General features: G+C 41.0%; 1 protein-coding gene and 2 long non-coding RNA genes across 3 annotated transcripts in view; 2 read left to right on the top strand and 1 right to left on the bottom strand.

Annotated features, from left to right (window-relative positions):
* The window catches only part of LOC134665342 (uncharacterized), a 34,335-nt gene extending 10,701 nt beyond the window's left edge, over positions 1-23,634 (top strand). Inside the window, exon 3 of the long non-coding RNA XR_010098358.1 lies at positions 23,623-23,634. This is a non-coding gene — a long non-coding RNA (uncharacterized LOC134665342). The remainder of the gene's footprint in view (positions 1-23,622) is intronic.
* LOC134665343 (uncharacterized) overlaps positions 1-27,987 on the top strand; it is a 125,732-nt gene that overhangs the window by 24,378 nt on the left and 73,367 nt on the right. The window lies entirely within an intron of this gene.
* LOC134665338 (regulator of G-protein signaling 9) lies at positions 35-27,936 on the bottom strand. Its single transcript, XM_063522269.1, has 14 exons — positions 27,808-27,936; positions 22,835-22,993; positions 15,299-15,395; positions 9,469-9,525; positions 8,987-9,096; positions 7,962-8,180; positions 7,335-7,517; positions 6,394-6,569; positions 5,275-5,478; positions 4,218-4,439; positions 3,520-3,720; positions 2,570-3,220; positions 2,030-2,302; positions 35-282 (listed from the first exon to the last, which is right to left on the bottom strand). Exons 1-14 carry the CDS (start codon positions 27,862-27,864, stop codon positions 222-224), a joined length of 2,670 nt encoding a protein of 889 aa, XP_063378339.1. The 5' UTR covers positions 27,865-27,936; the 3' UTR covers positions 35-221.

Below are 27,987 nucleotides of genomic sequence, written 5' to 3'. Positions count from 1 at the left end.
TTCAGAATATCTACGGGTACACCAATGAAACAAGTTATTTTCTAATAATTAACGATCATTTACTTTAAAATATTCATATAATTACATAATAATGATCTAATCTGTGATAATTAGAACATAGGGTCTAAGATAAAAAATTAAATTTATATTATTTTCAATCTTCTATAATGAACCCTGACAATTTCAAAATATTCTTGATATTTTCCTACAGAAATTATAAGTTATAAGTAACCGAGCGTTGCATACGTTTTAACAAATGGAGCATCACTCTCACACGAGTTCCTGAAAAAGAAGAAGCTTGGTTTAGTATTAACAGGAGCACACTTAACTAACCATTCTCGACCTTATCTCGTTGAAATAAGGAGTACAAATGGTCAATTATAATGCTTCCTTTTTCTTTTTGGCCTATCCACTTCACAGCGTGCTTTAAAATAAAGTACAAAGTACAATTGTTATTAGGTTTACCGCAAAACTCGGTAATCAACCACGTATAGTCCGTTATTTTTAGCATTAGAAAGAACTTCGCAGAAGTAAGCTTGTGGTTCTAAATCCGGCACTTTTAGCGGTAATAATTTGAAGTAAATTATATGTATTGACCATGCTACATTAGATAATTCAATAATTATTAACAATTAAAGAGCCTGATAAAAACGGCACGCTTGCTGCTGTGGAGTTCTTTCTAATGCTAAAAAAAACGAACTATAGTAAAAGTATAATAATTTAAACTCTCGCAGTTTGTACACATACTTATTTAATTACACAAACGGGTCTACCGCGATATAATTTCATTGTGTTTAGGTCGTTATTAGGTTTTAAGGTAAAAACAATGAAATTATGTCGCGGTAGATCCGTTTGTGTGATTAAAAACGTAGTAAAAGTCTTTAGGACTATCTTGAAAGTCCAACGGATTATCGACTCAATCTCTATATACAATAGATAACAAGTCCAGTATAAGTTGAATGACATTTACTCAATGATTATTTCTCAGGTATTCAGGTCCACACCCTCCACGCCATAATATCCTGTATGTCGATACTCCGTTGGATCTTCAAAATGGTTCTAACGAGTGTTGCTACCGTGTTTTGCTGCAAACTTTATAATCCCTTTGTATCCTTAAGCAAGCTATAAAGTAGATGACCCAAAAAGAAAAACGAAACACTGTAACAGTGTGAACAGCTGTTTGGAATCGGTTTGTAATAAATTATACTTTTGGACGTCGTATGTGTAACGCCTAGATTTTGCATATACATACCTACATTGCTACTTCACACTGTAGTTTTCCAAACTTCGAATATTATAATTTTTGATCACTCATTATAGTTACATGTAGGTAAACCTAGTATTTTTTTTTTAAGCTGACCGTTTAGGAATATGAGAGGTCATAGTCCTAAACGGTCAGCTTCAAAGATTTCAACAATAGATTCAAGGGAATTATATTTAAATATAGGGTCATTGTGTCAGTTCATCGTCAAGTGCCTGTTTTCGTCCACTTGGCGTAGTTGCCATAAAGTATTGTGTATAATTTTTATATACTCGTATACCTATACATATATTGAAATTATACGCAATTCTTGAATTCTTGGAATTATACACAATTATTTGTGACAACTACGCCAAGTGGACAGAAACAGGCACTGGACCGTAAACTGACCCAATGACCCTATATTATGTATACGGGTACCTACACGAGCAGGGTACATCAGGCATTTCAAACAAAACGTGCAAACAGTCTACTACACAAGGATAAAGAAACAACAAAATGGCAATATTCAACTCATATAATTACGCCAAATACGTACGCAATACTAAACTTTATATACACACATAACATAACAAAAAGTAACTAAATTATTGCAACCCATATAAAAAAAGTTTATTTCTGTAATAGGCAGTTGTTGCACTCAATACTCTAGGAGTGAAGCGTGTTTAGGAATGTTTATTTTGATATTGTCATGCAGAATCAATAGTTTAGTGACGGACAAAACATCGCACTAGCGGCGGGAGGCGTGCGGGCTACGGCGGTACTTACTCGTCCTCCCAGGGACAAATGTCGTTCCGCTGTTTACGATCTCCGAGGTCGCTCTTATTATCACGCTTAACAATATTAGATTTCGAAACCGACGACAGTTCGTCTTTGTGAGCAATTTTTTTCGTCGCGTCCGACTCGGCCGCCGCCGCGGGGTCCGCCGGGACCTGCGGGGGCGCCGAAGGCACTTTGTCTACGTGGTCGTCGTCGACCCCGATGTCCTCCCCCTCGGCGAGCGGCGCCACCGGCGGCGCCGGCGGCCGCGCGGGGGACGAGCTCGGCGCCTCCGAGCCCGGGGCGCCCGCGGCTTCCGGAGGGCGCGCGGCCGGGGGCGCCGCCCGGCCCGCCGGCGCCGGCGCGGGATCGGGCGCGGGCGCGGGAGGCGGCGCGCCAGACGCGGGCGCCGCGGGCACGGCCGCGAGCGCCGCGGCGCAGGCCGGGGCGGCCGGCGCCACGGCCGCAGTGCTGCTCGGCACCACCGCCGCGGAACTGGCCGGGGCGACCGGCGCGGGGCTGTCCGGCGCCGAGGCGGGGCCGGCGGGCGCGGGCGGCGCCGCGGCGGGCACGACCGCGGGCGCCCGCGCCGGCGACGACTCCGCGTCGTCGTTCCCGGGAACGCTCTCTGGAAGATCGCCGATTTTGCTCCCGGTCTTCGAGGCCGGACCGGTCTCCTCGATCGTCGCCGGGTCGAGCTCGGGCGCGTCCTCGAGGGCGCGCAGGGCGGTGCGCGCCGGCTCGGTGGGCGTGGCGTCGGCCGACGCGAACACGGACGAGGGCTCGTCGGAGACGGCGAGCGAGCGCGGCTCGTCGGGCGAGTCGGGGGGCTCGCAGGCGGAGTCGTCGTCGGGCGCGGAGCTGACGCTGATGGTGGGCGTCGGGTGCGGCGGGAGCGCGGGCGCGGCGGCGGGCGCGGGGCGGGGCCGCGGCGGGGAGGCGAGCGGCGCGAGGTGGCGCGGCTCGACGGCGGACAGGCGGCGCAGCGGCGGCGGCGCGCCGCGCAGCCCGCCGTCCAGCGTGCTCTGCTGCGGCAGGCGGCGCGCGCGCTCGCCGCACACGGCGGCGCTCACGTCGGACGAGGAGCTGCCCGAGTCGGCGGCCGAGTCCTGCCGACGGCGCGCGCCGCTGTAAGATGAGCTCTCCCGACTTGATGTCTCCCAAGGCGCCACGTCCGATCTGTCATCGTCCATTGGATCCCTACGAAAGTGATCAAATTAGTATTTACGTCCATAAAAGGGCATGAACTCCTATTTCTACCTAACGAGTGCATTCGTGGCCGGTCTAAGTTCGCTGAGAGTAAAAGAGAAATAAGACGAGAGGAGCAGCACTCACCGCCAGCTCATGTGCCGAGCACGACTGCGCGCGGTGGGCTTCGGCTTGTTCACTGATCTAACCTAAAGGGGATGTCGGCCAGGCTGAACAGCGAGTGCAAGTGGAGCGGCGGCTCAGCTAAGCGCGGCGCACACCGCTAGTTCGTGCGTGCTTTCTGATCTAACCTGAAGGGGATGTCGGCCAAGTTGGACTGCGAGTGTGAGTGCGGCGGCGGCTCCGCCAGACGCGGCGGCTGCGCGGCGCAGACCGCCAGCTCGTGCGCCGAGCCCGATAGGGAGCGGTCGGAGCCGCGCCGCCGCGACAGGCCACCGGTCGCGGTGCTGCCCGGCTTCTTCTTTACTTGACCGCCGCCGAAGTTGAAGAATCTGGAACGGAGGTCGCTTGAAGTTGGTAAATTGCTTCTTATTCCAAATATTTATTATTATAACAGATTGTACCTAATTAACATTTACTCGAATTATACCTATCTTAGTGGCATGTTATCTATTTTAGTGTCACATTTTTATTTCATAGGTATTAGGTACTTATATTAATTTTTTGTTGCAATGCAGTTAGTATCAGTACTCATTAGTCAATTTTTGATTTATCTGAGTAACACCGAGTATAACCTTATCGTTACCGTATGCTTATTGCTTACATCTGTGCCCGCCCAAACTCTGTCTACCAGCGCAAAGGTATATTTTTCTACATACCTACCACCTACCTACTCAAAATCGTTCGTTCCTTCTTCCGGTAATCACGGAATTGGTAGGTTACTTCCAATTTGATTCACATAGACACTACCTACCATTACCCCAGATCCTTGCCGGACGAATGTGACCTAAGAACCACTGTTTATTATTATAAGCCATTATATACTAACTTCTTCTTCTGATGCACATTTTTGCCCTCCTCCAGTAGCCTCCGAAAGTGGTCGGAGCGCACGAACCGCGGATAACAGTCCTTCTTCAGCAGCAGCGAGTAGACGTGGTCAGCAGCGTGGTCCAGCGCGTACCGCGAGCCGGTCCGCATGTCTTCCACCACCCGGTCCATGGTCGCACCGTCGATGTTGATCTCACACGGCGCGCCCGGCTTTAGAAATTCTCTGTGGATAATTAAACAAAATAAATAATTCTTTAATCCACTCTTGTGTTCTTATTATATCCCGGAACGCCCCACACTTTACAAGTTTCGAATATGATATGAGATATATGATATGAGCTAATTGAAAGAGCAACGTCAAAACCATTTAGAAAATTTACTTCGCCTCCGTCATGTCTGAATATCGGAGTCTTAGAAAAATTGGTCAAAACTTGTTTTTGAAATACAAAAATTTAGCTTCTATACCTACCTACCTAATTGTCTTTAGGTTTTATGAACTTCCGAAGAATTTCCGGAACATGAACTGTTAGTTAGTTAGAATCTGTGCTTTTAGTGTATCTTTATATCCTGTACAGAAGCGACAACGATCTCTTTAAGTCACTATATTTTAGTAACTCATTCTCTTGAACCTGGACCATACTACTGAGAGTACTGAGGTTTTGAAAATGATGTGTTCAGTAAGAAATATACTTGATTGTTCGAAATTCACAAGCCCCCTTGAGGTGGGTTCTCCTTTCAGCAGCTTGTTGGTTGTTGAAACCCTCCGTTTTAGGATCAGATACGATTACACGAATTCAGTGGCGGATTTTCTCTAAGGCCAAGTAGGCCCGGGCCTAGGGCGGCAAGATATTAGGGGCGGCAAATTGTGACAAAAAATTCACTGATGATAACAAGAAATAACTCAAAATGTAGTCAATGTGATGGGTGCTGAGAAAGGGGCGGCTACAGGGTCTGGGGCCTAGGGCGGCAAAGACTGCAAATCCGCCACTGCACGAATTAGTTAGGTACATAGTTGACTTTAACTTTGTACTTTCACTTCATAAAACCAGACTACTTACTCGTAAATCTCCTCAAGCTTCTTCGCTATTTGCTTGACGCTGCTCCTCCTCAGGTCCATCACAGCCAGCCAGAACCGGATGTTCTCGTGCGAGTACTCCTTGCGAAGGAAACTGGTGAACTCCTGCAGGCCCGTAGGGTCCGACACTAGCTCGTCGATGCTTATCGCCCAACGTTGCACGCGCTTTTCACTTGGCACTTCCACTCTGAGGAAACAATCATCAATACTATCATCTCCTAGCCGTTATCGGCTGCAGCAACTGCTGAGAGCATCGCTGGTGCGCTCTCAGGTGACTGACGTCTTATTAGCATTATTTAGATTAAAATTTATGAAGGCTTCCCTAAACAACAAAATCCTAAACCTAATGTAACATGTTTATTATGACTGTTTGTGTTCGTAATGAAAAAAGACAAAATTGATTTCCGGAAAGGGTACTTATTCGTTAATGTCAATGCCAAGCTCTAAAATTAGGTTCAAACATGGTTAAGGTTGTGGAGTTTTTTTAAGCAAGGCTATGAGACTAAGCGATCCCGATTATTCAGCTAGATCTATGAAACTTGCATTTTTAAGTTAGAAACAAGTGAAATTCGTTATGGAATTAAAGTAGGTTATGCTATTGTGCGATGGTGTCATTTAAACAATAAGAAGGCAAAGTAAAAGAGGGTGCATCTAATAGATTCTATTTTCAGTGTCATAGAGCCTTAATCGTTTCAAAACCTTTTCAGCTAATTGAAAGCAAAATTGCTAATTCCATTGACAGATGAAACAAGTCAAAACAGTTTTAAAAAGGTTTCGAAAGTCAGGGCCAGATTATCCAATTGCAATGCGATACCTATAATTATGTGCCCCATGCCACATAGGGGTTTCGTCGCCTACCTAGGGCCTAGGGCTGATTTAGACGGCGCGCGAACTCGCATGCAATTTTAGTTACATTGCGGACTGTTGGTTACGTCCAATTCAACCGACGGATCTAAACCCACAATGTAATGAAACTCGCATGCGAGTTCTCGCATCGTCTATATGAGGCCTCAAAGGGAGAGGGGTTATGAGACTTGCATTATCTAGAGGTTTTTTTTATTGGGCTAATCCCTTCCTGGCGAAAACTGAGTGTGTCACTCACAAGGGACTGTTGATTTGCCAATACAACGTGTCGTCGCTGATCCAAGGGTTGGAGGGCTGCGGCGGCGTGAGCCAGGGATCGTAGGGAGTGAACGTCTCCGAGTACGCCATAAGGGCCTCAAGGGCAATAGACGTCTTCACTCGCGTACGGTCCAGGCTCGCTTTTAGATGTTCGATCTAGAAGGAGAAACCAGAAATATAGGTTATTAGATGGCATAAGAAGACAGTGAGGGGAGGTTGTGGAATAAATGCTAATCTACTTTTCGACTCGTGCATAGTGAATTAAGAATAGGTACTCAATTAAGTTATTGTCCAACGAAAGAACAGTCAAGTGCAAAAACATGGAAGTAGGAACAATACAAAAATATTGCGACAGGTTGCTTCCCTGTAAAATTATCTCTAGCTATGTATTTTATTCAGTTGACTGTCCCTAAGGTCATGGATGGGTGATAAATACTCAGGTATGTTGTCCAATAATTAATAAATGCTCGAGGACCCCGAGACATCGTCGTAAGGACATTGTCAGATTTTTGACTCTAACGTAATAGAAGAGGACGGGCGGTGACGTATGATGCGGTCGGTCAAGGGTTCTGCAGAATATATTGATTTGGACATTGGGAGCCGCGATGGATATAATTTTGCCTATACTTTATATTTGAGAATAAATAAGTAATGCTAATTAGGCTACCGCTGAATACTTTGAACGTTACTCTTCAGTATCCTTGCTCTTGCTGTCACTCTATCCTACTTTACATGTCTGAAGGAGATGCACCTTCCTGGTGATTTGCTGGATGGTCTGATTCTTTACCTTGGGCCCCTCATTCGTCTAGGCACAGGGCAGATTTCTTGAACGCTCGGCTGTCCCGGCGGGGGCTGTGACGCTCGCTCCTAGTTGTCTCACTGTATCCTACTGTTCTACATGATTGCGTGACCGAGACGTACCTCCCTGGTGATTTGCTGGATGGTCCGCTTCTTGGCCTTGGGTACCCTCGAGCGAACAGGCACGGGGCATGTTTCCTGCACGCTCGGCTGTCCCGGCGGTGGCCGCGCCACTCTCCAGTAGGCTCGCTCTTGGCTATCACTGACTATCTTATCCCCCTTCTTGCGATCCTTCGCCAGCCGCACCTGAGGAAATGGAATACTTATTAAGTAACATTTTTTTGACCATTAGTCTAGGTATGGTTTGAAGACTATTGCTTGGTTCTTTTCTGGATAAAATCATCACAAGAATAATAAAGGTAACAATTTAGATAAGGTTGCTCTTCCTTGTGGCTAACACTTAATTAACTGTGATTTCAGTCTACATATTAGTAAGTAAAACCAGTTCGGCAAATTTATGGTTGGCAACGTTCACTCCACGAGTTACCTAGTCCATAATCTGAATTATCTCACATAAGCTATTGAACAAACCTGCTTCAGTCTCCGTAGTAATAAAGTTCCACTTAGCAGTGTGGTTCGTCTTGAGGTTGGCCAACGATTCCACCTCGTGGTCTTTCGTACCATGTCGATGCTTGTTGCACAGCATTCGTTTCACGAGTTATCTTGACTCACATAAATTATAGAACAAACCTGTTCTTCAGCCTGCATAGTAATGAAGTCCCACTTCGCAGCGAGGTTCTTCTTCAGGTTGGCGAGCGCTTCGACCTCGTGGTCTTCGAGACCATGTCGCTGCTTGTTGCGCAGCGTTCGCTTAACGAGGTAAATGGCGTACTCGACGTTGTCGGAGCCGGCGAGGCCGGGCGCCGAGCCGCCGACCCGTGGCGGTTGCCACGGCCAATAATATGGGCTCTGCGGAACAAGGGGAAGAACAGGGCTATAACCGCGAAAATCGAAGTTCGCAAATTGCGGGGATTTTTCTCTGTCACTCTAATTACGCCTTCATTGGAGTAAGAGAGAAAGATCCCCGCAATTTGCGAATTTCGGTTTTCGCGGTAGCCGCTCAGGTTATGTATTTATGGGGTTTGGGCGATAAAATAACTGTCACTTTATAACACGCGGGATAGAAAGTGACGGATACCGTTTTATCACGCTGTCACGTAGACAAAAACGACCATCATATCCGTGCTGAGATATGTAACGTACTTCTGTACGGATGTGATGCTAGTTCTTGCCTACGTGACAGCGTGATAAAACGGTATCCGTCACTTTCAATCGCGCTCTGTTAAAAAGTGACGGATATTATGTCACGTGGATAATAGGCCTGCTAAACTACATTTATGGTGCGTGATAGGTACGTTGGAGGCGGGCTGATCTATATTTGATCACACACTTGTTTGCGTTTCCATACAGCATGACTTGTTCTGTCTCTATTTAGGTCAGGGGTCGGAAACCGGTATTTACTCCATACAAAAATACCGGTATTATTTCGTTCTTTTTCGTTCTTTGGTTTATTATTTCACTTTCTATGGGGCCATCTAATAATACAAACTCGTTACCTCAATACTTGATTCAGTCCTACATAAAGAGCATAAAATAATACAAAATATTGGGCTAATTCGGGGTTTTTAAAAAATACCGGTTCCGAGCCCTGATTTAGGTATATAAACGAAATACGTTGCGTGGCGGCAATTTTATATAAAATTGGGTGCACTTACTTGAAATCTATATAGAGAAGAATCATCTTTTAACACTAAGTTTTTCGAATCGTTGACAGGAAAGAAGTAACCATACTGGCAGAGTTGATTGGCTAAATTTATTGCTTCAACTGAAACAGAAAACAAAAATACTTACGTTAATAATTTGGAAAGAGAGAGAAAGAGAAATTTGAGAAATCTCACAGGGGAGAGAAATCCAATGTGTTTAAGCAGTTAAAAAAATCTCCATAAAGAGAGTGGCACGAAACCGTGATGTCTACCCCCTACAAGTCGGGTAGTTTTTGTTTGAACAATTAGTTCTCTGTGACTACAGCCGATGACACCCGTGTCGAAAATTCGGTCGTCATTGTTTTTTTATAACAATAAATTAAGTGTAGGTAAATAATTACCTATTTACCTACACGTACCTATTTACCTACGATATGTATATAAATACATATCTTATAAATACTAATAAAAAAATATTAATTACGAAAACTTACCGTTACTTTGTTCGTCGAGGTTGAACCGGTCCATTAGCCATTCGACAAGATCATAACCTGAAACATGGAAAATTAGCCTATTTGTGCCCCCTTTGCGGTTGCTCTGGCCCCAGGTGAGCAACTGAGCAGTTGAATTACAGATAAAGCCAGTTTAAAAAGAACACTTATTATGAATCTGTCAAAGTAACAAATGTAGGAGAATTTTGTAATTTTACAGTTACGTGCATTATGGTGTGAGCAGTAGATAGTAGGGGTTAGCCAATCTTAAAATGCTTGCACCTCTGCCAACCAAGGAATCCACGTTCAGTTTAGATCCGGTTTAAATAGGTATCTACGTCAAATGGTCTCTGAGGCAAGACCAAAGTGATCCAATTAGTGTTCCGTGAACAAAGTTTTGTACGGAACACTAAAAATCGAATAGAGGCGCGTACATTTTAGGATTGGAATACTCTACTATACCATGAGACGGAAATATATAACGGGAACACCCAAATATTCCGAAATACGTTTTTCCGACTTTCATAACCTCGATTTTCATAATCCCGATTTTTTACATGACCGAAATATCGAAATTACGACTTTGAAAACCACGAAAGAACAAAATCACGACTGTGTTATTTCCGAAAACTTAAAATCCGATTTTCATATGGACGAAAGCTTAAAATTCCGATTTAGAAAAAATCCGAAAATATTTTTCCCGAATTTGTCTATTCCGAAAAATCATTGACCGATCGGAAATAAAGTAATTCGGTATTCAGAAATTCGATCTTTTGTGAATTCGGAATAATGAAATTCGTGATTTTCAAAATAAGATTTAAACGCACTTTTTTAAGTCTCACTAACCAAAATCCGAATCGGAGCACCCCACTATCCACGTCGTCTTGTCTGTCCTAACCCTAGAGTGTATGTAAAAAGCCAGAGGCGCGGAGGGGAAGCACGCCCGCTGTAGCAAATCGCAGAGCAGCCGAAGCGGCTGAGGCGAGCATTAGTGCCTGCGCTTTGCTACGCAAGGGTCTAGAGGCTGCTATGCCCGCAGCACCGGAGCAGTTGCGGAGCAACTGTTGCCAGAAAAGTGGGATACGTTAGGTTAGAACTGCGACCTCACGAAAACAAACTGTTGTCAGAAAAGTGGGTTAGGTTAAGTTAAAACTGCGTCCCCCAAGAAAACGAACTGTTGTCTGTAAAGTGAGTTAGGTTAGGTTAGAACTGCAACCCCCAAGAAAACAAACTGTTACCAGAAAAGTGGGTTAGGTTAGGTTAGAACTGCGACCTTTACAGAAACCAACTGCTACTGGAAAATCGGGTTAGGTTAGGTTAGAACTGCGACCTTTACAGAAACCAACTGCTAATAGAAAAATGGGTAAGTTTAGAACTGCGACCTTTACAGAAACCAACTGCTACTGGAAAAGTGGGTTAGGTTAGGTTAGAACTGTGACCTTCACAGAAACCAACTGCTACTAGAAAAGTGGGTTAGGTTAGGTTAGAACTGCAACCCCCAAGAAAACGAACTGTTGGCAGAAAAGTGGGTTAGGTTAGGTTAGAACTGCGACCTTTACAGAAACCAACTGCTACTGGAAAAGTGGGTTAGGTTAGGTTAGAACTGCGACCTTTACAGAAACCAACTGCTACTGGAAAAGTGGGTTAGGTTAGGTTAGAACTGCGACCTTTACAGAAACCAGCTGCTACTAGAAAAATGGGTTAGATTAGGTTAGAACTGCGACCTTCACAGAAACTAACTACTACTTGAAAAATGGGTTAGGTTTAGAACTGCGACCTTCACAGAAACCAACTGCTACTAGAAAAATGGGTTAGGTTAGGTTAGAATTGCGACCTTTACAGAAACCAACTGCTACTAGAAAAATGGGTTGGGTTATGTTAGAACTGCGACCTTTACAGAAACTAACCGCTACTATACTTCGTTTTTTTAGCATTAGAAATTAGGTAAACAATCTTGATGTGTCTTTTAATTGACGAACACATTTTAAAAATAAGTTACGGCAAATATGTAACAATTATGAATCTAATACGATCATTTATGTTCTTCTGCTTTCATAAGTAATCGTTTTTGATTTTTAAAAAGCGTTTTTCAATTAAAAGACATGTCAAAATCGCTTACCTTCTTGCAAGTTCTTTCTAATGCTAAAAAAAACGAACTATAGAAAAGCGGGTTAGGTTAGAACTGTAACCCCCCAAGTGTTTTTAGAAACAGAACTAACTACATACACAAATATGTAGAAACATAGGTACATAATACATAATTATGTTAAAAATTGTGTTTGTGAGTAACTCTTATAATATATTGTAAAATAGGAAATTTTAAAAGGCATTTCTGCTTACTTTAAAGGGGGCCACTGATTAACAGTCCGCCGGACGGTATCCGCCTGTCAGAACAAAATTTTGAAGTTCCGAACAACTGACAGACCGATACCCTCCGGCGGACTGTTAATCAGAGGGCCCCTTTACGACGTAGGTACTTAGGTACCATTAATTATTATGAACAAATTCGGAATTTCGTTATTCGGAATTTAAAAAATCGGAATCACGTCAAATCGGAATTCAAATTTTCGGAATAATGACAATTCGGAATTCGTGATTTCAACAATCGTAAATGTTAAATTCGGTATTTTTCACCATCGGAATTGTAATATTCGGAATTATGTGGTTCGGAATTTTAAAAAATCGGCGGTTTTGCTATTCGGAAATATAAAACTTCGTGATTTTCATCGTTCGGTAATTACGACATTCGGAATTATGATGGGTCAAGCATTTAAAAATCGGAATAATAAAATTCGATATTCTGAAATTCGGCATAAAATATTTCGGAATTATGTAGTGTACCCATATATAACATGTATATTACGACAGAAATCATGTAATTTAATTTGTTAACGCTACATTTTATAAATATCTCGAATGTAACATAAAACTGTTGCAGCCGATTACCTTTGCTCAAAATATTTTTTGTTACAATTTGTTATTATTTCCTCGAATTTATTTCTTTTTCTTAGATTTTTTTTTATAAAGCCTATAAGGTGTCCCACTGCTGGGCAAAGGCCTCCCCTTTCTTAGATTAATGATAACAAAATGATAAGTATACCGTTTCTGCCATCTTGACTACATAATACGTAAACATGGAATTCCAATTGGCGCCTCAAACCTAGCTAGAAAACCCAACAAATCTACAGGCGAATTGACTTTTCTCAATAACATGCGCCAGTAGGTATCGGCTTAAACTGACATGTGAAATTGCTTTGTTTAAGCGATAAGGTAGTACATAGTTAGAAGGCATTTATGTGCAATAAGAACCTGATGTTTATCGTCAATAAATAATGGGTAAGAATAAGCAAGGATTGGCGGCGGTGAACGGCCGCCAGCAGACATTAAATATGGCTCGCTATTGATTTTATAATCAGACCGGCAACGCATGCCGTACCTAGTGGTGCTGGTCTATGCACAGATATTGCTCAATTAGATAGGGTTTCCGCGATCGAGTTTTTCACTAGATGGCAGCACCGTGGCGAGAGGTCTAGTCATAATCCACCAATCATGTTTAACCAGGTTTTTTTTATTGGTGAATTTTGACACCAGCTGTTAAAAAGACCTCTCGTCACGGTGCTGCCATCTAGTGAAAATCTTGATCGCGGAAACCCTCATTCTGAACAAAATCACTCTTAGACGAATAATATTCTTTTGTGGGCAAATATTGGCTGATCTTGCACATTTCTAAAGAATTGAAATCGTTTACTGGGTTATTTTCAACACAATGCTCATGCTTATTGCTGACTTGCTGACTTCTGTATTATATACGTGTACTATGTATTTTGCGGGCTATGCCATGGACCAATAAATTATTATTAAAAGGGTGTACACGGTAACGAAATTGGCATTTTATTTGTTTACTTTGGCTAGTTTCGCTTAATATGGCTCGAAATCAATGTTTCGCATAGGTATCGAATTGTATGCCTATAGGTATATTGCGTAGTCAAAAATAGACTGCTGTGCAGTAGGTAATTTTAGACAACATATAGTAATGATTTTGTAGAAGTTCTGGTGTTACCTGAGTGGGCCGAGTGAGACATTTCTAGAGCCTCTTTCTTCGCGTTGGCTATATGCAAAACAAAGTTTACATTTCAAAACCACATTGTAAAATAACATTGAAGCAAATAATAAAACATCGAGTATGCATGTAGCTCTATTTGTGCTGTAGCTGTGTTCTTATTGGTTTTGAAATTGCAAATAATTCGTTGCTATTGCTTAGTTTGAGGACAGCCTTAATTTTCATGTATCCTACAATTAATTTTGAATTTTGAGTAATAAAAATGCCAATTCGTGATACCTACAAACAAGGGAACATAATAAACAAAATGGATATGTGAAACTAATTTAAACGTCGTCTAATAACTGGTGATTTGATAAAAAATATATTATCATCACATCACCAGGAAGTCCCACTGCTGGGCAAAGGGCTTTTCTCACAAAAAGGTTTAGAGTTAGCTTAGGTCTTCATTGTTAGCCTAATTCGGATAGAGGAGTTCACATGCACTTGAATTTATTTTCACTTTGCAGCTGTAATATGTATGCGGGTTCCTCACGGTGCCTGAGCGGCTACCGCGAAAACCGAAATCCGCAAATTGCGGGGATCTATCTCTTTTAATCCAATGAAGGCGTAATTAGAGTGACAGAGAAAAATCCCCGCAATTTGCGAACTTCGATTTTCGCGGTTATAGCCCTGTATGTACCGAAGAGTTACACCACCCAACTATATTTCAATACTACAACTATAGGCCACATGATCTACCGCGAATTTATTTTATGAGCTTTATTTACCGACGTTTTGACACAGATTTCGCGATAGCCCGTCTATAAATGTGAGTTAATATGAATTTTTTAATATTATATGACCCACACGTTAGATACGTAATTACTAATTAAGGATCGATACCAATAACCAATGTTATTTTTTGTTTGATCCGTTATTAATATAGTATATTGCGTAAATTATGAATGTATCTTGTAGGCAAGATTCTTGCCTAAGAACTGCGTCATTAAAATAATAGTTACACCTAAACAAAAATATTACAGATCATTTTAAATCTTAATTGGGAGAGTTTGGATTAGGTAGTCGGGTGGTTTTACCACATAAGTAATATTTCGTGCATAGTTGTGTACATGTAACTCACTAAGGGGTCATCCATTAATTACGTCACACGAATTTCTAGGTTTTTTTACCCCTCCCCCCCTCCTTGTCACACTTGGTCACATTTGGCAAACCCCTCCCCCCTAGTGTGACGTCACATTTTTTCTACGAAGTCGCCAAATCAATTAAGTAAGTACCTAAGTATTATTAATATTTTATCAAATTATTTTTGACGATATAAATATTAGTAATTTTATAACCCAAAACTGCTTAGGAAAGAAAATTAAACGAATAAAAACGATGTTCGTTTTAAAAACTTGTTATTTAAATGTACAGCGAATAAAATAATTGAAATAAATTTTCGATTACTGATGAAGTTAAAGTGACGTCACAAAGTTTGTGTCTCCCCCCTCCCCCATGTCACAATACGTCACATTTTCTTGACCCCCTCCCTCCCCCTAAACGTGTGACGTAATTAATGGATGACCCCTAAGTAGTACAAGCAGGGCTCGAAACAAAAAGGCTTGGAAGCCGCACTGGACTAAAAATATAACCAAAATAAATTAAATGAATGTATTTTTGTACTAGATAGAGGAAGTTGATAATATTTTAACTTGGACAAGTTGTTTTGGCTGCGTGAGCGATAACAATGCGACTATTATTAACTAGGATTGCGATAAGACTTAATCTTACCCATAAAAGCAGACGGAATGTAGGTGAGAAAGAGTTTTTGACTTCGTACAGGTACACCCGTTTCTGGATCTTGCATTTCTTTTATTAAACTTTCCATCTGAAATTAGAAAATCGAACATAAATTGAAATCTACAAAATTACAAGAAAAAAGGACGATACAGGTTCTCCCATAAGTGACACGTCACAGTGATGATGCCGTACACATAAAAAAAACTAACTTCGAGACCTTTCCGAGTGCACACTGGCACTAACAATGTTAAAAACGGTCAAAATTCATGAAAAACCTTGCTTTGGCAATAACTCGAAAACCGTGCCACTTTTACTGGGGTCATGTTAAGTTGGTTTGGGTCCTCTTGGCCTGGTCTACCTCCAGTGTCACTGTGACGTGTCACTTATGGGACATCCTGTATAATGTAATACCAAAGTATACGCTGCACATAGTTAGGACCGCCTTTACACTTTTGATAGACAGATAAAACTTGTCAAGCCTCAATTAGTTACCTAATTTATGTTTCAGGTATCCCTTTCTTACAAATATATAGCTAAGTCAAAATTACATAAGTATAAGCAAACGATTATTATCAAATTGAAGCCTGTAGCGCGTTTATGAATAGTTTCTAGCATAAAATTTTATTTATATTCATTGCCAACGGTATAAGTACTTAATACGTTGCAGTTGGCGTTCAGTCAGCGTGCAGTTTCCATACAAATTACAGCCGGGTTGCAATCCGTCTGTATCGGCCCTTAGTCGAGCTTGTGCATTTGTACCTACGTTAATCAAATCAAACAAACAATTCAAATCCGTCTCCAAATTACAAAAAAATCTTATATAATATATTATACAGGGTGTTTGGTAGGGCAGACGTAACGGTAAAACGGCAGATAGGTTGAGTCATATTGCTATCTTCTCAGGCCTAGACATTTTTAATTTAGCGCAGTTTTTTTTTTCACTTCTATGCCAGTTTTTCGTAAATTTCAAATTTTTACTTGCGTAGTAGAAAAAAAACCATGGCCAAGTTTGTTTTTCTAGGCATGAGCAGATAGCAAATGACTCAACCTATCAGCCGTTTTAATTCGGCAAACGATGTACAAAACACCCTGTATTTTGAAAATGTAGGCAATTTATGACGTGCACGCATTTCGCCACCATTATTAAAACATTATGTGCCGCTAACAACGGCCCGCACGCCATGCGTGCTCAGCAAGTTTCGCGTAATACCATTACCAATAACATGACATGCATGTCAAAGAAATGCGCATCGTTCTGTTTTTTGCACGGAACCGATTTCGTAAGCTTTTATCATGCCTTATGGCAGGCGTGGCTCACTCCGCGATTTCGTTGCTTTGCTACAGGTAGCTAAAAGTACATCCGTTCGACCCCAATTTTGGGGTTTGCCATAAGCCGCGCGTGGCGCTGTCGCCACCTAGCGGCCATATCTGTGTTGATCGTGACAGACGCGTTTTGTTAGAGAGTGAGTCTTCTGTACCTAGTACTATTATTCTGTGCTTATGGTCACTTGCACCATTCACTAACCCCGAGTTAACCGGTTAAACCTGGAGTTACCATGGTTGCCAGTACAATTTGACACTGGGTTAACGTTTTAACCGGTTAACCTCGGGTTAGTGGATTGGCGCAATGCAAGTGGCGCCAAGCGATTCTGCAGAATTCATAGTTCTCTTCCAAATGGTCTGCAGAAGAACATAACATTTAGGTACGCCATACATTTTCTATGCCAGGAACAAATGAGCGATTAATTCCATTTCCCATCGCCTCCATATTAGTCTAAAAAACAGACTATCGTAAAGCAAAGTCAAAGTTATGAAACCAAACGCGAACGCGAACTAAGTTCTCAAGTTAAAAATAAATCGGAAGTACGAGCGATGCGTCCAAGGCGATTGCTTTTGAATCTAGTGACGTCATTTATGTCCTTTTAGGTCAACGTGCACTCGAGCTCAGCAGCCGAGGGCCGAGACCCTCCAGCACTCAAGTCAAGCCTCCTCGAGCACAAAGCCGATGCAGCGCTAAAGCGCCAAACTTGATCGAACCGCGCCAATGGCGAAGATGCAATCGGTAGTAATAGCTCAGATTGAAAATATCGATCGCGCTGTGTATTGGTTCCGTGAAATTGGGAAAGTTAATGGTTCCTATTCCGTTTAGCTGCACTGGCGAAATTAGATTTCTGTTATTGTTCTCCGTAGGCGCGTTGTTCGTCTATTTTGATTGGTTTTGTAGCATTCATGTTAAATCCACAACATAATATTGGCAAAGTATTTTGTATATTCAAACAATCGAAATGATAGTGTGTTATAACAACATAACCCATACGACAATGCTTAATTCGGATTCCTTATTTCAGTTTGATGTTTTGCCTTTGTATCAATTCGTTCAACAGCTTTATTGCAAGGTTTATGTGCCTAAATACGAGTATTTATTAACTGCTGAATAGAGTTTTTAAGGGAGCAGAAGAGCCGACAATATTCAAGGATTTTCGTACAGTCAGCAGCAGAACTTGCTAAGCGGGCCGGGTATTCAAAATGATCTTGACGCGACATTATTATTTAAGAGCGTGTCAAGGTAATTTTGAACACCGCCCGCTTAGCAACTTCTGCTGCTGAATGTACAAATGACTAATCCAAGTAACAACGATTGTGCAATCTTAAATAACAGCCCACTAATATGTTTATTGATTCAGCAGATCGTCGATTATCCTAAAGATATGATAGTTGTGTAATAGTCAGTTAAACTGTTGGACTAAGCGTGTTAGTGGACGCTGATTGGTCCCCGGAGACGGGAGCGCGAAGGCTAAGGCGGTGACGTCACGGGCCCGATCGATCGCAGCTCGGCGGCGCCGTTCTAACCACTCACCGACCACGAGCGAGTTGAAGACTCACAATATCCAGCATAAGTACGCTTTAGCGTGTAACGAAAAAAAACTGTAAATTCAAATGAAAAATTGATGCAATTAACTGAAGGATTTTAGGATTACTAGAATATAAAGCTACTTTTATTTTAAATAATTATCAGATTTTATTATTGTTATATTTTCTGTAGGAGTGATAGGCAGCTTTTTCCTAGCGCATTCAGTGACAGCTATTTACGGACCCGTTTTTCACTTTTGCCTGCACCATCCCAACACATGCTGCATATGTCAAAGTTTTTTGGCTGTTTTATCCTTCTCTTTTAATACACTCTTGATTTAAACCCATTAATAGTCGAGAGAACGGCACTGCAGGACGTATCTTACTTTGCTCATCGTCTATTAAAAAAATGCGAATGTGTAACGTCAGAATATTTGCACTAAAATATATAATCTAATAATAGGACTTTTAAATGCGATAAGAAAGCCGTCGTCATCATGCTTAGAAATAAAATTACAACCGTTTGAAATTCACAGTTTTTTTTCAGCACAGGCTTTATATGCTTACGCGTAGCCTTTACGTATCTGGAGCTTATGATACACAGTACGGTCTTTCTTGTCTACGTGACAGCGTGACAAAACGGCGTCCGTCACTTTCTATCCCACGGTGTTAAACAGTGACAGTTATTTTATCATGTGGATAAAGATGGATAAAGCTATCCATAATACGCCGGCTGGTAGGGTAAAGAACTGGGCACACCCGTCCTCTCGCAACCGATGGAATTACGTGGCCGGGTCACATCCCGCGGTCCGGACCTCCGTACCGCTCGACAATCAGACTATACACGCGATTGTTTGGTTTCAGACGCTGGGATACACAATGTTTGAAGACAATACGATCTATTAGGATTAACAAGATTAAGATTTACTTAAAGGGTTGTAAATATTTCTTATTGTAAAAACCTTCTTCAAATTACGACATACTGTAAAGTGAGAACGATTATATACTAACGATTATACCTGGTTGTATTTTGGGAAAATTTACATAAATAGGTAATTATTTTTTGGCTGGACTCACATTACTAATTCGATTGACTTAATTTCGAAAAAAGGGGTAAATATTTAAGATGTTTTTTAAATTTGCAATTATTTCATCAGATACATATACAAAATGAATAGTACAACAACGTATGTTATTCGTGGTCGATTCCATTTAATAAACCATTACTTATACGGAATACGGAACCATTTGCTGAAACTTCAATCATTAATCACATCAAAGTCGCTAACCAGCCAAGTCGTTAAACTGTGGACTAGAACGCCCTATTTATACAGAATCGCAAAATGTACTAACGTGGAATATACTGTGTTCGATCGTGGTTTGCACTGAATGAAGGAAAGCCCCAGTTTTAGGTTGAATGTATTGAGCCAATCGGGAGTGGAGGATGGCTAAATGGCGGCGAAGTTGCAGAGTTAGGTACTCAGCCCTTTTATTTCCCCGCCGAATTCTCTTCTATGAATAAAACCGGACCTCACCTGAACTGAAAGCCCGCAATCTGCTCCTACTACAAAATATGCAAAGATTAAAATCTCTCCTCAAAAACTCGTTTCAGCGATCGCTACCCGTATAGATATCTGTTGCTAAGTCATCATCTGACGTCACGGAAATATGGCGGACCCATTTCGCTTTTTGTCTCCTAGCTCGCTATCTGGCATCATCCCAAAACTCTCGAAGGCTTTCTTATAAGTAGGCTCTCGGTTATTGCGTGCAAAATTTAGGCAGAGATATTCCACCCCCTGGGAAAAAATCTTTGTTGAATATTTGCGCTTAATTTAGAGTAAATAGGATCGTGATGAATAGAACAGCATTCTTGGAACAGAAATGTGTTTCCCTGTTTGTTATTCCAGCCACCATTATGCGTGGGCCCCGCGCCCGCGGGACAACAAAGGGTTGCAGCCGAGCGTGTGTGGCGTCGTTACAATCAACAACGGGAGTTGTTAGGTTGTAAATCACAGACATCAACGGCAGGAACAATAACCAGTCTCGCTAATTCTCGCCGTACCATTCTCATGTAATAGCTTTCGCCAATTAATGTAATGGATCGGACTTATCGAAGCGGCTGTCGCGCTGAATTGTGTCCGTCACGACCGGGCTGCCGTGACCACGGCACATTCAAGGCAATGGCTTCCGAGAAATGTCAACAGAGATTAGGTCGGGCAAGTCCCCAAAGCATTACCGAAGCTTTATCGCAAAACGATCTTCGTCCAGACTGAATCAAAACTGTTTTACAAAAATGAGCCAATGCAGACATTTTTGACTGATATAACGATGTAATGTTTTCGAAAAATCTTTATTAACATATGCATGACGTGCGAGGGCCCTTATGAATACGGAAAGAAGAGGCCAGCTTGAAGCCGGGTGAAGCGCACCCTATCGATTTTCAGAAAAGCCAGAGACGCCATTCTAGGCTTTCTTGTTAAAAATAAATAGCAGGGGAAGGCGTTACTTCTAGAATCGACGTGATGCATCATAATGTAGGGGGAAAGTGGCCGCCGCACCGAAATAGAAATCAAAGTGCTAAGATTTATGAAAGGCTGCTACCTGCTACCTATCTATTTGCTTCACTGTTACTTACTTTCAGTTTTTAGTAAGCACACTAGTAATAGTTATTTGTACAACAAGAGATCAAAGTTTGATATTTCTTCGAGTGGACTTTGAGTCCCGTGCAAGCGAAAGATTCTATAATAATTTAATAACTAATTTAGAATCTTGAGCGTAGTAAGGGATTCAAAAGCGCACGAGATGTAAATAACTTTGATCTCGTGTAGTACACAAAATTTTTCACCTAGAGGGACAGAGATAATAGAACCCAAGTATATCGAACTTGTATTAGACCCCGCATGTTGAAATGACATTTGACTATAAAAGTCACTTGAATGACATTTTGTCTCACTCAGTGAGCAAAATGCGATTTTGCTCACTCATACTGTCTCACTAAGTGTACAAAATGCGATTTTGCTCACTGCGTGAGACAAAATGACTCAGTGAGCAAAATCGCATTTTGTTCACTGTTTTTAAGAAGCAAAGTACCCTTGTTCGAGCTGCTGAGGTGAAAAGATAATTTTAATTTTAACATACTTATTTACTTACTTTTACATTAAGTTACCTACATTCAAGAATTTTTGCGTGGCCCACTAAGTACATAGGTACTTAATTATGTTTTTAGGAAAAAAATTAGAAACGTGAGCAACTATTATGCTATTTAAAGGATTTTCGAAAATTCTGGGTTTTACCGACATCATTCATAAACCGAGTACCTACTAAAAAGTATATACATGTAAAATAAATATCTTAAATGCCTTCATAATGTTTTCATCGTTACTTTTGTGCATGTGACTGCGGTCCGTGACATCTAATTTTAAGTTTCCAAGTTAAAAATAGCAGTAAGGCGACAGTTTTCATACGCACGTGCTAAAATGCAAAAATAATATCTTAGTACTGCCAATGCGGCGTTATATCCTGGGGGCCGATTTTTGAATTTCGACCGCTCGATTTCGTGTATTTTGTTCAATAATATCTCCAATACTAGATATTTAAATTCTACTAATAGAATTGAAAACGAGTGGTCAATTCCACTCGATTCCCAATTTCAAAAATTAGTACTTCGCCATTTTCGACCGACGATGGTCGAATGACGAAATCGAGTAATCGAAACTCAAAAATCGCCCCCCTGGACGTGTTCTTAATTAGTTCTGGTTCTTCAAAAATTCTTATTCTTCAGATAAGATACTTAGTCTGTGTCTCACGGAAGTTTTGTTATTAAAATTCTTATTCTTATATATTACGTACAGTCACTAGCAATAATATGTTACACAACAAACGCCGCAAAAATATGTGACGCGCTCTTATTGCACTACAAATAAGATAGTGTCAAATATTTTTACGGCCTTCGCACACTTAATATTTAAAAAAAACACCAGCTCGTAAAAGTTCTCTTTATCCTAAAATAACTGATGAGAAAGTTACTTTTTATTCACAAGAGTAGCAAAGTAAGTTAATGCAAATTATGAGTTGTTTCCTCATATGGCTCCGCTGGTAGAATTTATTTTGAAATTATTATATTGAATAATAAAATAAATATTAATTAGCATTCGGATTTCATTTGTAACGATTTACAGTTACTATTTTCCTCGCATTGGTGTGGTACCCAAACATTTTTTTGTTTCAATTGATGGCATAGTTTGTTTAACCCTCGGGCCTTAAAACCCTCATAACGCCCAAAATTCCACTTTTCCACCGCTCGTTACGCTGGTTACTCAATTTTGGAATAATCATATAATATAATCCATTTTTGGTTATCAATTTTATCACGTAACTATTATCGTATTGGAAATATATGCGTACATGTATATAAGTATGTATACATATCAGTGGCGGCGCGTCCATAAAAGCCGTTTCCCACCGGCTTGCCTGTTTTTGAATGTTTGAGCAGAGTTGTAAAGGAAATATGTAAGCCAAATAAGCTTGCCCATATGATATGTTTGACGCGCCGCCACTGATACATATGTACCGTGGGGGCTGGACGCTTGCTGACTCTGGCTGTGCTGCAGCGGCTGCAGGGATCACCAAGTCCAACAGGGAAGTTACACTCACTTACAAGTACGTATGTACACTCACCTTATCGAAGGCAAGGGGTCGGTGTCTCGGCACGTCAGACAGTTCCATGGCTGTGGGGCGGGGGGAGGGGCGCGGGGGCTGGGCGCGCGCTAGCCGACCTCCATGGGCGTCTGCCGCAGGGGCCGCATGCCGCTCGCGCCCGCGCTGCGCCCCCGACACCTGTGCAACAAAAATACAATATTGTTAATTTCCAACTTTCCAAAATCTAACTAACTAATATGGCTCAGCTATCCAAAGACGATCTTAGCCTCCGAAACGAGAGCACGCGCCACTTTTCCCGATCCTGCGCCGTTTCCTGCCAATTATCGGCTTGAAGCTGACGCAGATCCGCTTCCACACTGACCTACCAGGCGGCCACCGTCGGTCTTCCCAGGTACGCCCTCTTGGCAGCCCGATCCTCGCCCATTCTTAATATTCCAAAATCTCGTATTGGAAATTTTATAGCCAGCATTCATAAAAAATGCCGATGAAAGGGATCTAGAAGGTTACCGATCGACCGTGAGTGTGGTCAACCGGGATCATTCAGTCTCTCGGGCTCGGGCTAAGGCAGTACCTACCACATGAATACCGAAATGTCTTTATCTGTCTCTCTGTCGGTCGCTCAAATATGCAAGAGCGACTAGGTAATAACGAAATTTCGATTTTCGTTTTTATACCTAAATAAGTACGACTGTGGTCTAAAATTCGTCCTTGATATCTCTCTCAGCATATCCATTTTCTTGTAGTTCTAACTACCCCAATCCGATAAGGATAACTTGGGCGAAGACTGATTAAATTTTAAAATAAAGTTGTGTAAAAAATACCATATATAGTCGGAATGATTTTGTAAATGCACTGCGTGCTGCTCGACATTTTTTTAGGTAACATTCACAAAAACATTACATCGAATTGCCTAACGTTTCAATTATACTTGCCGATTATTAATACGACAAAAACTGTCATGTACGAGTACAATGTAACTATTACCACAAGTTACAATTATGAATTAATTTTACGCCGTATCCACAGTTTGCTTCATAAATATGTAAAACTATTTCTTATTTTTATTTCAACGACACAAAGTGCATAAATTTATAAATATTTATGACCACGTCGGAGAAAATACTTAGAAGTTATTATTTTTCAATGAATTATGCACGTCTCAATAAAGGGGAAAATACACTTGAAATGTATAAGTACTTAAGTTGTATACAAAGTAGCACTTAAGAAACGCACTTAAAAATAGAAAAGGATAAATGATAGATAAATTCGTTGATGCTACTAATACAATGTAAACCTAATATAACGTTATTATGTAGAATCAGCACCGTGCATGTAACCATAGAGTAATATAAGTAAAGAAAGAGTGGTAACACCATACATCAGTACGGTTACCATCAGTTTGTCACTGACATAAACGCCGTCGAGAACGTAATTTACTTTCTATACATCCCGTTTGCACTAATATGCGAGTGCGAGCGAGATGTATAGAAAGTAAATTACGTTCTCGACGGCGTTTATGTCAGTGACAAACTGATGGTAACCGTACAGTTTCCTTACCAAAACGCGCTTTGTTTCATAGTCGACATCTAGCGCCGTGTAGCGGAACTATCAGTACCCCTACTCGACACCAGATGTCACAAGTGTAGCTACTGACGAAAAATGTACTATTAAAACAATTTACAACTAATATTATAAGCAGAAGGGGTTGAAAATAGACTGCCAGTTAATCTGGTTATAATATTAGCTGAAAATTGTTGAGCATTAGAGTTTTCGTTCGCCGAGACATCTATTGTCAACTAGCAGTACTGATAAATTCCACTACGCGTTTTGGTAAGAAAACTGATGTATGGGGTTACCACTCTTTCTTTACTTATTATACTCTATGATGTAACCCACAAGAAAACCAGCCGAGAAGGTCTCCAAAAACTTAGGTCAGCTGGGCCAGCTGGGAGCAAATAAAGCAAGTCCCTTACCCAATTCCCTTACCACCAAAGGTATATTGAATGCAGTGAAGAATCTCTATAGTAACTAAAAAACCGGGCAAGTGCGAGTCGGACTCGCGCACGAAAGGGTTCCGTACCATAATGCAAAAAAAACGGAAAAAAAAGCAAAAAAAAAACAGTCACCCATCCAAGTACTGACCACGAACGACGTTACTTAACTTTGGTCAAAAATCACGTTTGTTGTATGGGAGCCCCATTTAAATCTTTATTTTATTCTGTTTTTAGTATTTGTTGTTATAGCGGCAACAGAAATACATCATCTGTGAAAATTTCAACTGTCTAGCTATCACGGTTCGTGAGATACAGCCTGGTGACAGAAGACGGACGGACGGACGGACGGACGGACAGCGAAGTCTTAGTAATAGGGTCCCGTTTTACCCTTTGGGTACGGAACCCTAAAAATTAGCTTCCTTTCCACGGTCCATAAATATATCTAAAATACATGTTATGCAAATAAAGATCTCTATCTTCTCTGAACTCAAAATCTCTTCTAGAGATGTTGAGTATGAGCATAGAATAAGTACTAGTAGGTACTACCGTACAGAAAGGACACTTTCTACAAAACCGAAGTTTGACAGCGATTCAGGGTCAAATCATGATATCCCTGTCTAGCTTTTTGCACTATCCCTTTCGGCTATTTAGGGTTGTCAAAAATCAAGTTATTATCTTATCTGTGGCCATGCATGCAAAGGGACGTCAAATTGTGTTAACCCTAATCATTGTTCGGAGCAATGCTGAGCCGAACGGAGCCAAGTTTGCCGAAGTCAGGAGTGTCTCCCCACTGGTATGAGGAAAAAAACGTATCCCCGAGTCTCACAGCCGGATTAAATGGCGCTGCACGGCGCTATATGTTCGCTGTATGTTTAGCAAGTGTTGTCAAGCGTCAAGTTTCGATGACCAGAGTTGTAGCACGTAAACTAATACTATTAGATTAAAGATGAAGAAATTAATCGTATGCCTAATGGTTACACGAATGAAAACGCAACGTCACACGTAAAAAGTATTATTTCAATGTGGTCCGTAAGTGGAAATGCTACACTTCCAGCTTGTCTAACGTTTTTGTACCTGGTTTTAGTTATAGTGCCTGAGCGCATCGCAATTATCGCACAAATAGAAAGTAAAAACTTACAATTTATAGTACTTTTTGCCATTAGAAAGAACTCCGTACAAGTATACCTTTCATGCGGTATAATAATGAAATTAATATGAACTATTAGCACGATTATTACCTACTTATCTATGAAGTTCTTTCTAATCCAATAAAAACTACATTATATAACTATAGAAATCGTTATTACACATACAGCGCAATTTCTTCTACCACTGAAGAGAGATATATATATCAATTCTAGGAAAAAAAATTTATGACCTATTTAAATAGTTATAAAATATGTGTAGAAAAAAAAACTTAAATCCATTCAGGCGTTTTTGCGTAAGAGTTAGACCAAGAGAAGTCTGCAACGATTTAGATATTTATATGTCATAAAATCATAGAAAATTTTACGTTTAAAATAACACTTGCGTTATTATTGTAATATGCGTACCTACCTAGTTAGTTCCCTTAGCATTTAGGAGGGTAGGTAGATACATTTTAACACTTTCACAAAATGATAATGATAACTTTATAAAACACCTTCTAAACTGTTAAAATATGCATACACGCATAGACAATTACGCTCTTTTTAGTTTTAAAATACGAACAATACACACATTTCATAGACATTGTCGCCTCAGCTGGTGGAGAGATCAATAATTCATAGGCGGATTGAAACTAGCTTTCTTATTGTGAACGAACGACTTAAAATAGCTCACCTGTGATTGATGAGATCAGCCCATTTAAATAAATAAATATGTACGTCGAACAGGACCCCTATTCGACAAGCGACGTTTGACGTATCGTGTTGATCTCCCGTTGATGTGGGAAAAATCATAAGTTCTCGAATACGTACAATGTCAAAATTTGACATTAACTATCCACAGCTAGGGTGACAAGCAAACCAAACCGAACCACCCTTAGTTTAGAGTTGAGTTTTGGTTGTACCAAATGATATTATCCACCGTTGATGGAATCAACACTCAGTATGCAATAAAATCAACTGTTGATTTGACGTGGATGCGAAATCTGACAGTTGTACGTGTCGAATTTGGCCCCAGTTGTTTAGTTATGTATGTGCGGTGTAGCGTAGCTAAGTACTAGCTACAATACTACTTTTGCAAGTATGGGGCTATAGCGTGGATCAGTCTTTTATGGATATTGCAAGTAACGGTGCGCATTAAGGATGACTCACTTTAATGCCGATGTTTAAGCAATTTTTGTATTAGGTTCTTAAGATATGAACTGTAATTTTGGATATTTTTTGTTCGTTCTGACTTCCACCTAGGGTCGGGTGAAAGGAATGAGATAGGGGACCCCGTGCTGTGATAGATCCTCGAGATGTAAATGCCTCAGTAAACCGATGACGTCAGACAAGTAATAATTATGAACCATTGATTTATGTAGAGACATAAAGAGAGCTATGAAAGCTGCACAAACTCTGTCAAGAGTGACCGACTAAAAAGACAATTTTCCAGGAATACCTCCCGAACATTCTGACGCGATACTATTCGGTAGATGTCTATACCTAATAATATTTTGATCAAGAACTTATTTTCTAGTAGGTAAGGTACTTGATCGCCCGGAAAGGAAACCCACACTAATAATTGTGCCGGGTTTGGGCGCACAGGTAATATTCGTTTCAATTTATATATGTATTGTAAGCCACGTGGTAGATCACCAATGAGATGGACAGACCAGATCAAGGCCGCAACTAAGTGCTCGGTTTACGAAATGTACCCGGAAAGCTGCAGTCCGCGATGAATGGCGCCGTATTAGCAAGATCATCGGTCATCGAGATTCACAATGATGTTGATGACCACGACCACTCTAGCAAGAGTGTACCGACTAAGAAGAAGAAGATGTATTGTATGGTGTATTATAATATAACTTACGTCATCATAGATATCATCAATATCATCGTCTTCACCGTCAGTTGAAGATTCCATCATTAAATAATCGCGGAGTTTACCAATTTACTGTAGATATAGTTTGCCTCCAAAAATGTTGAGCACTATTAGTACCCTGTTATTTACTAGAAAAATAATTTAAGTAAGACAAGTTTTAAATTTTCA

Source organism: Cydia fagiglandana, chromosome 6 (assembly GCF_963556715.1).
Source record: "Cydia fagiglandana chromosome 6, ilCydFagi1.1, whole genome shotgun sequence".
NCBI classification, from domain to species: Eukaryota; Metazoa; Arthropoda; class Insecta; order Lepidoptera; family Tortricidae; genus Cydia; species Cydia fagiglandana.
Note: the sequence above shows the minus strand (reverse complement) of the source record. Positions and strands in the feature narration are given on the sequence as shown.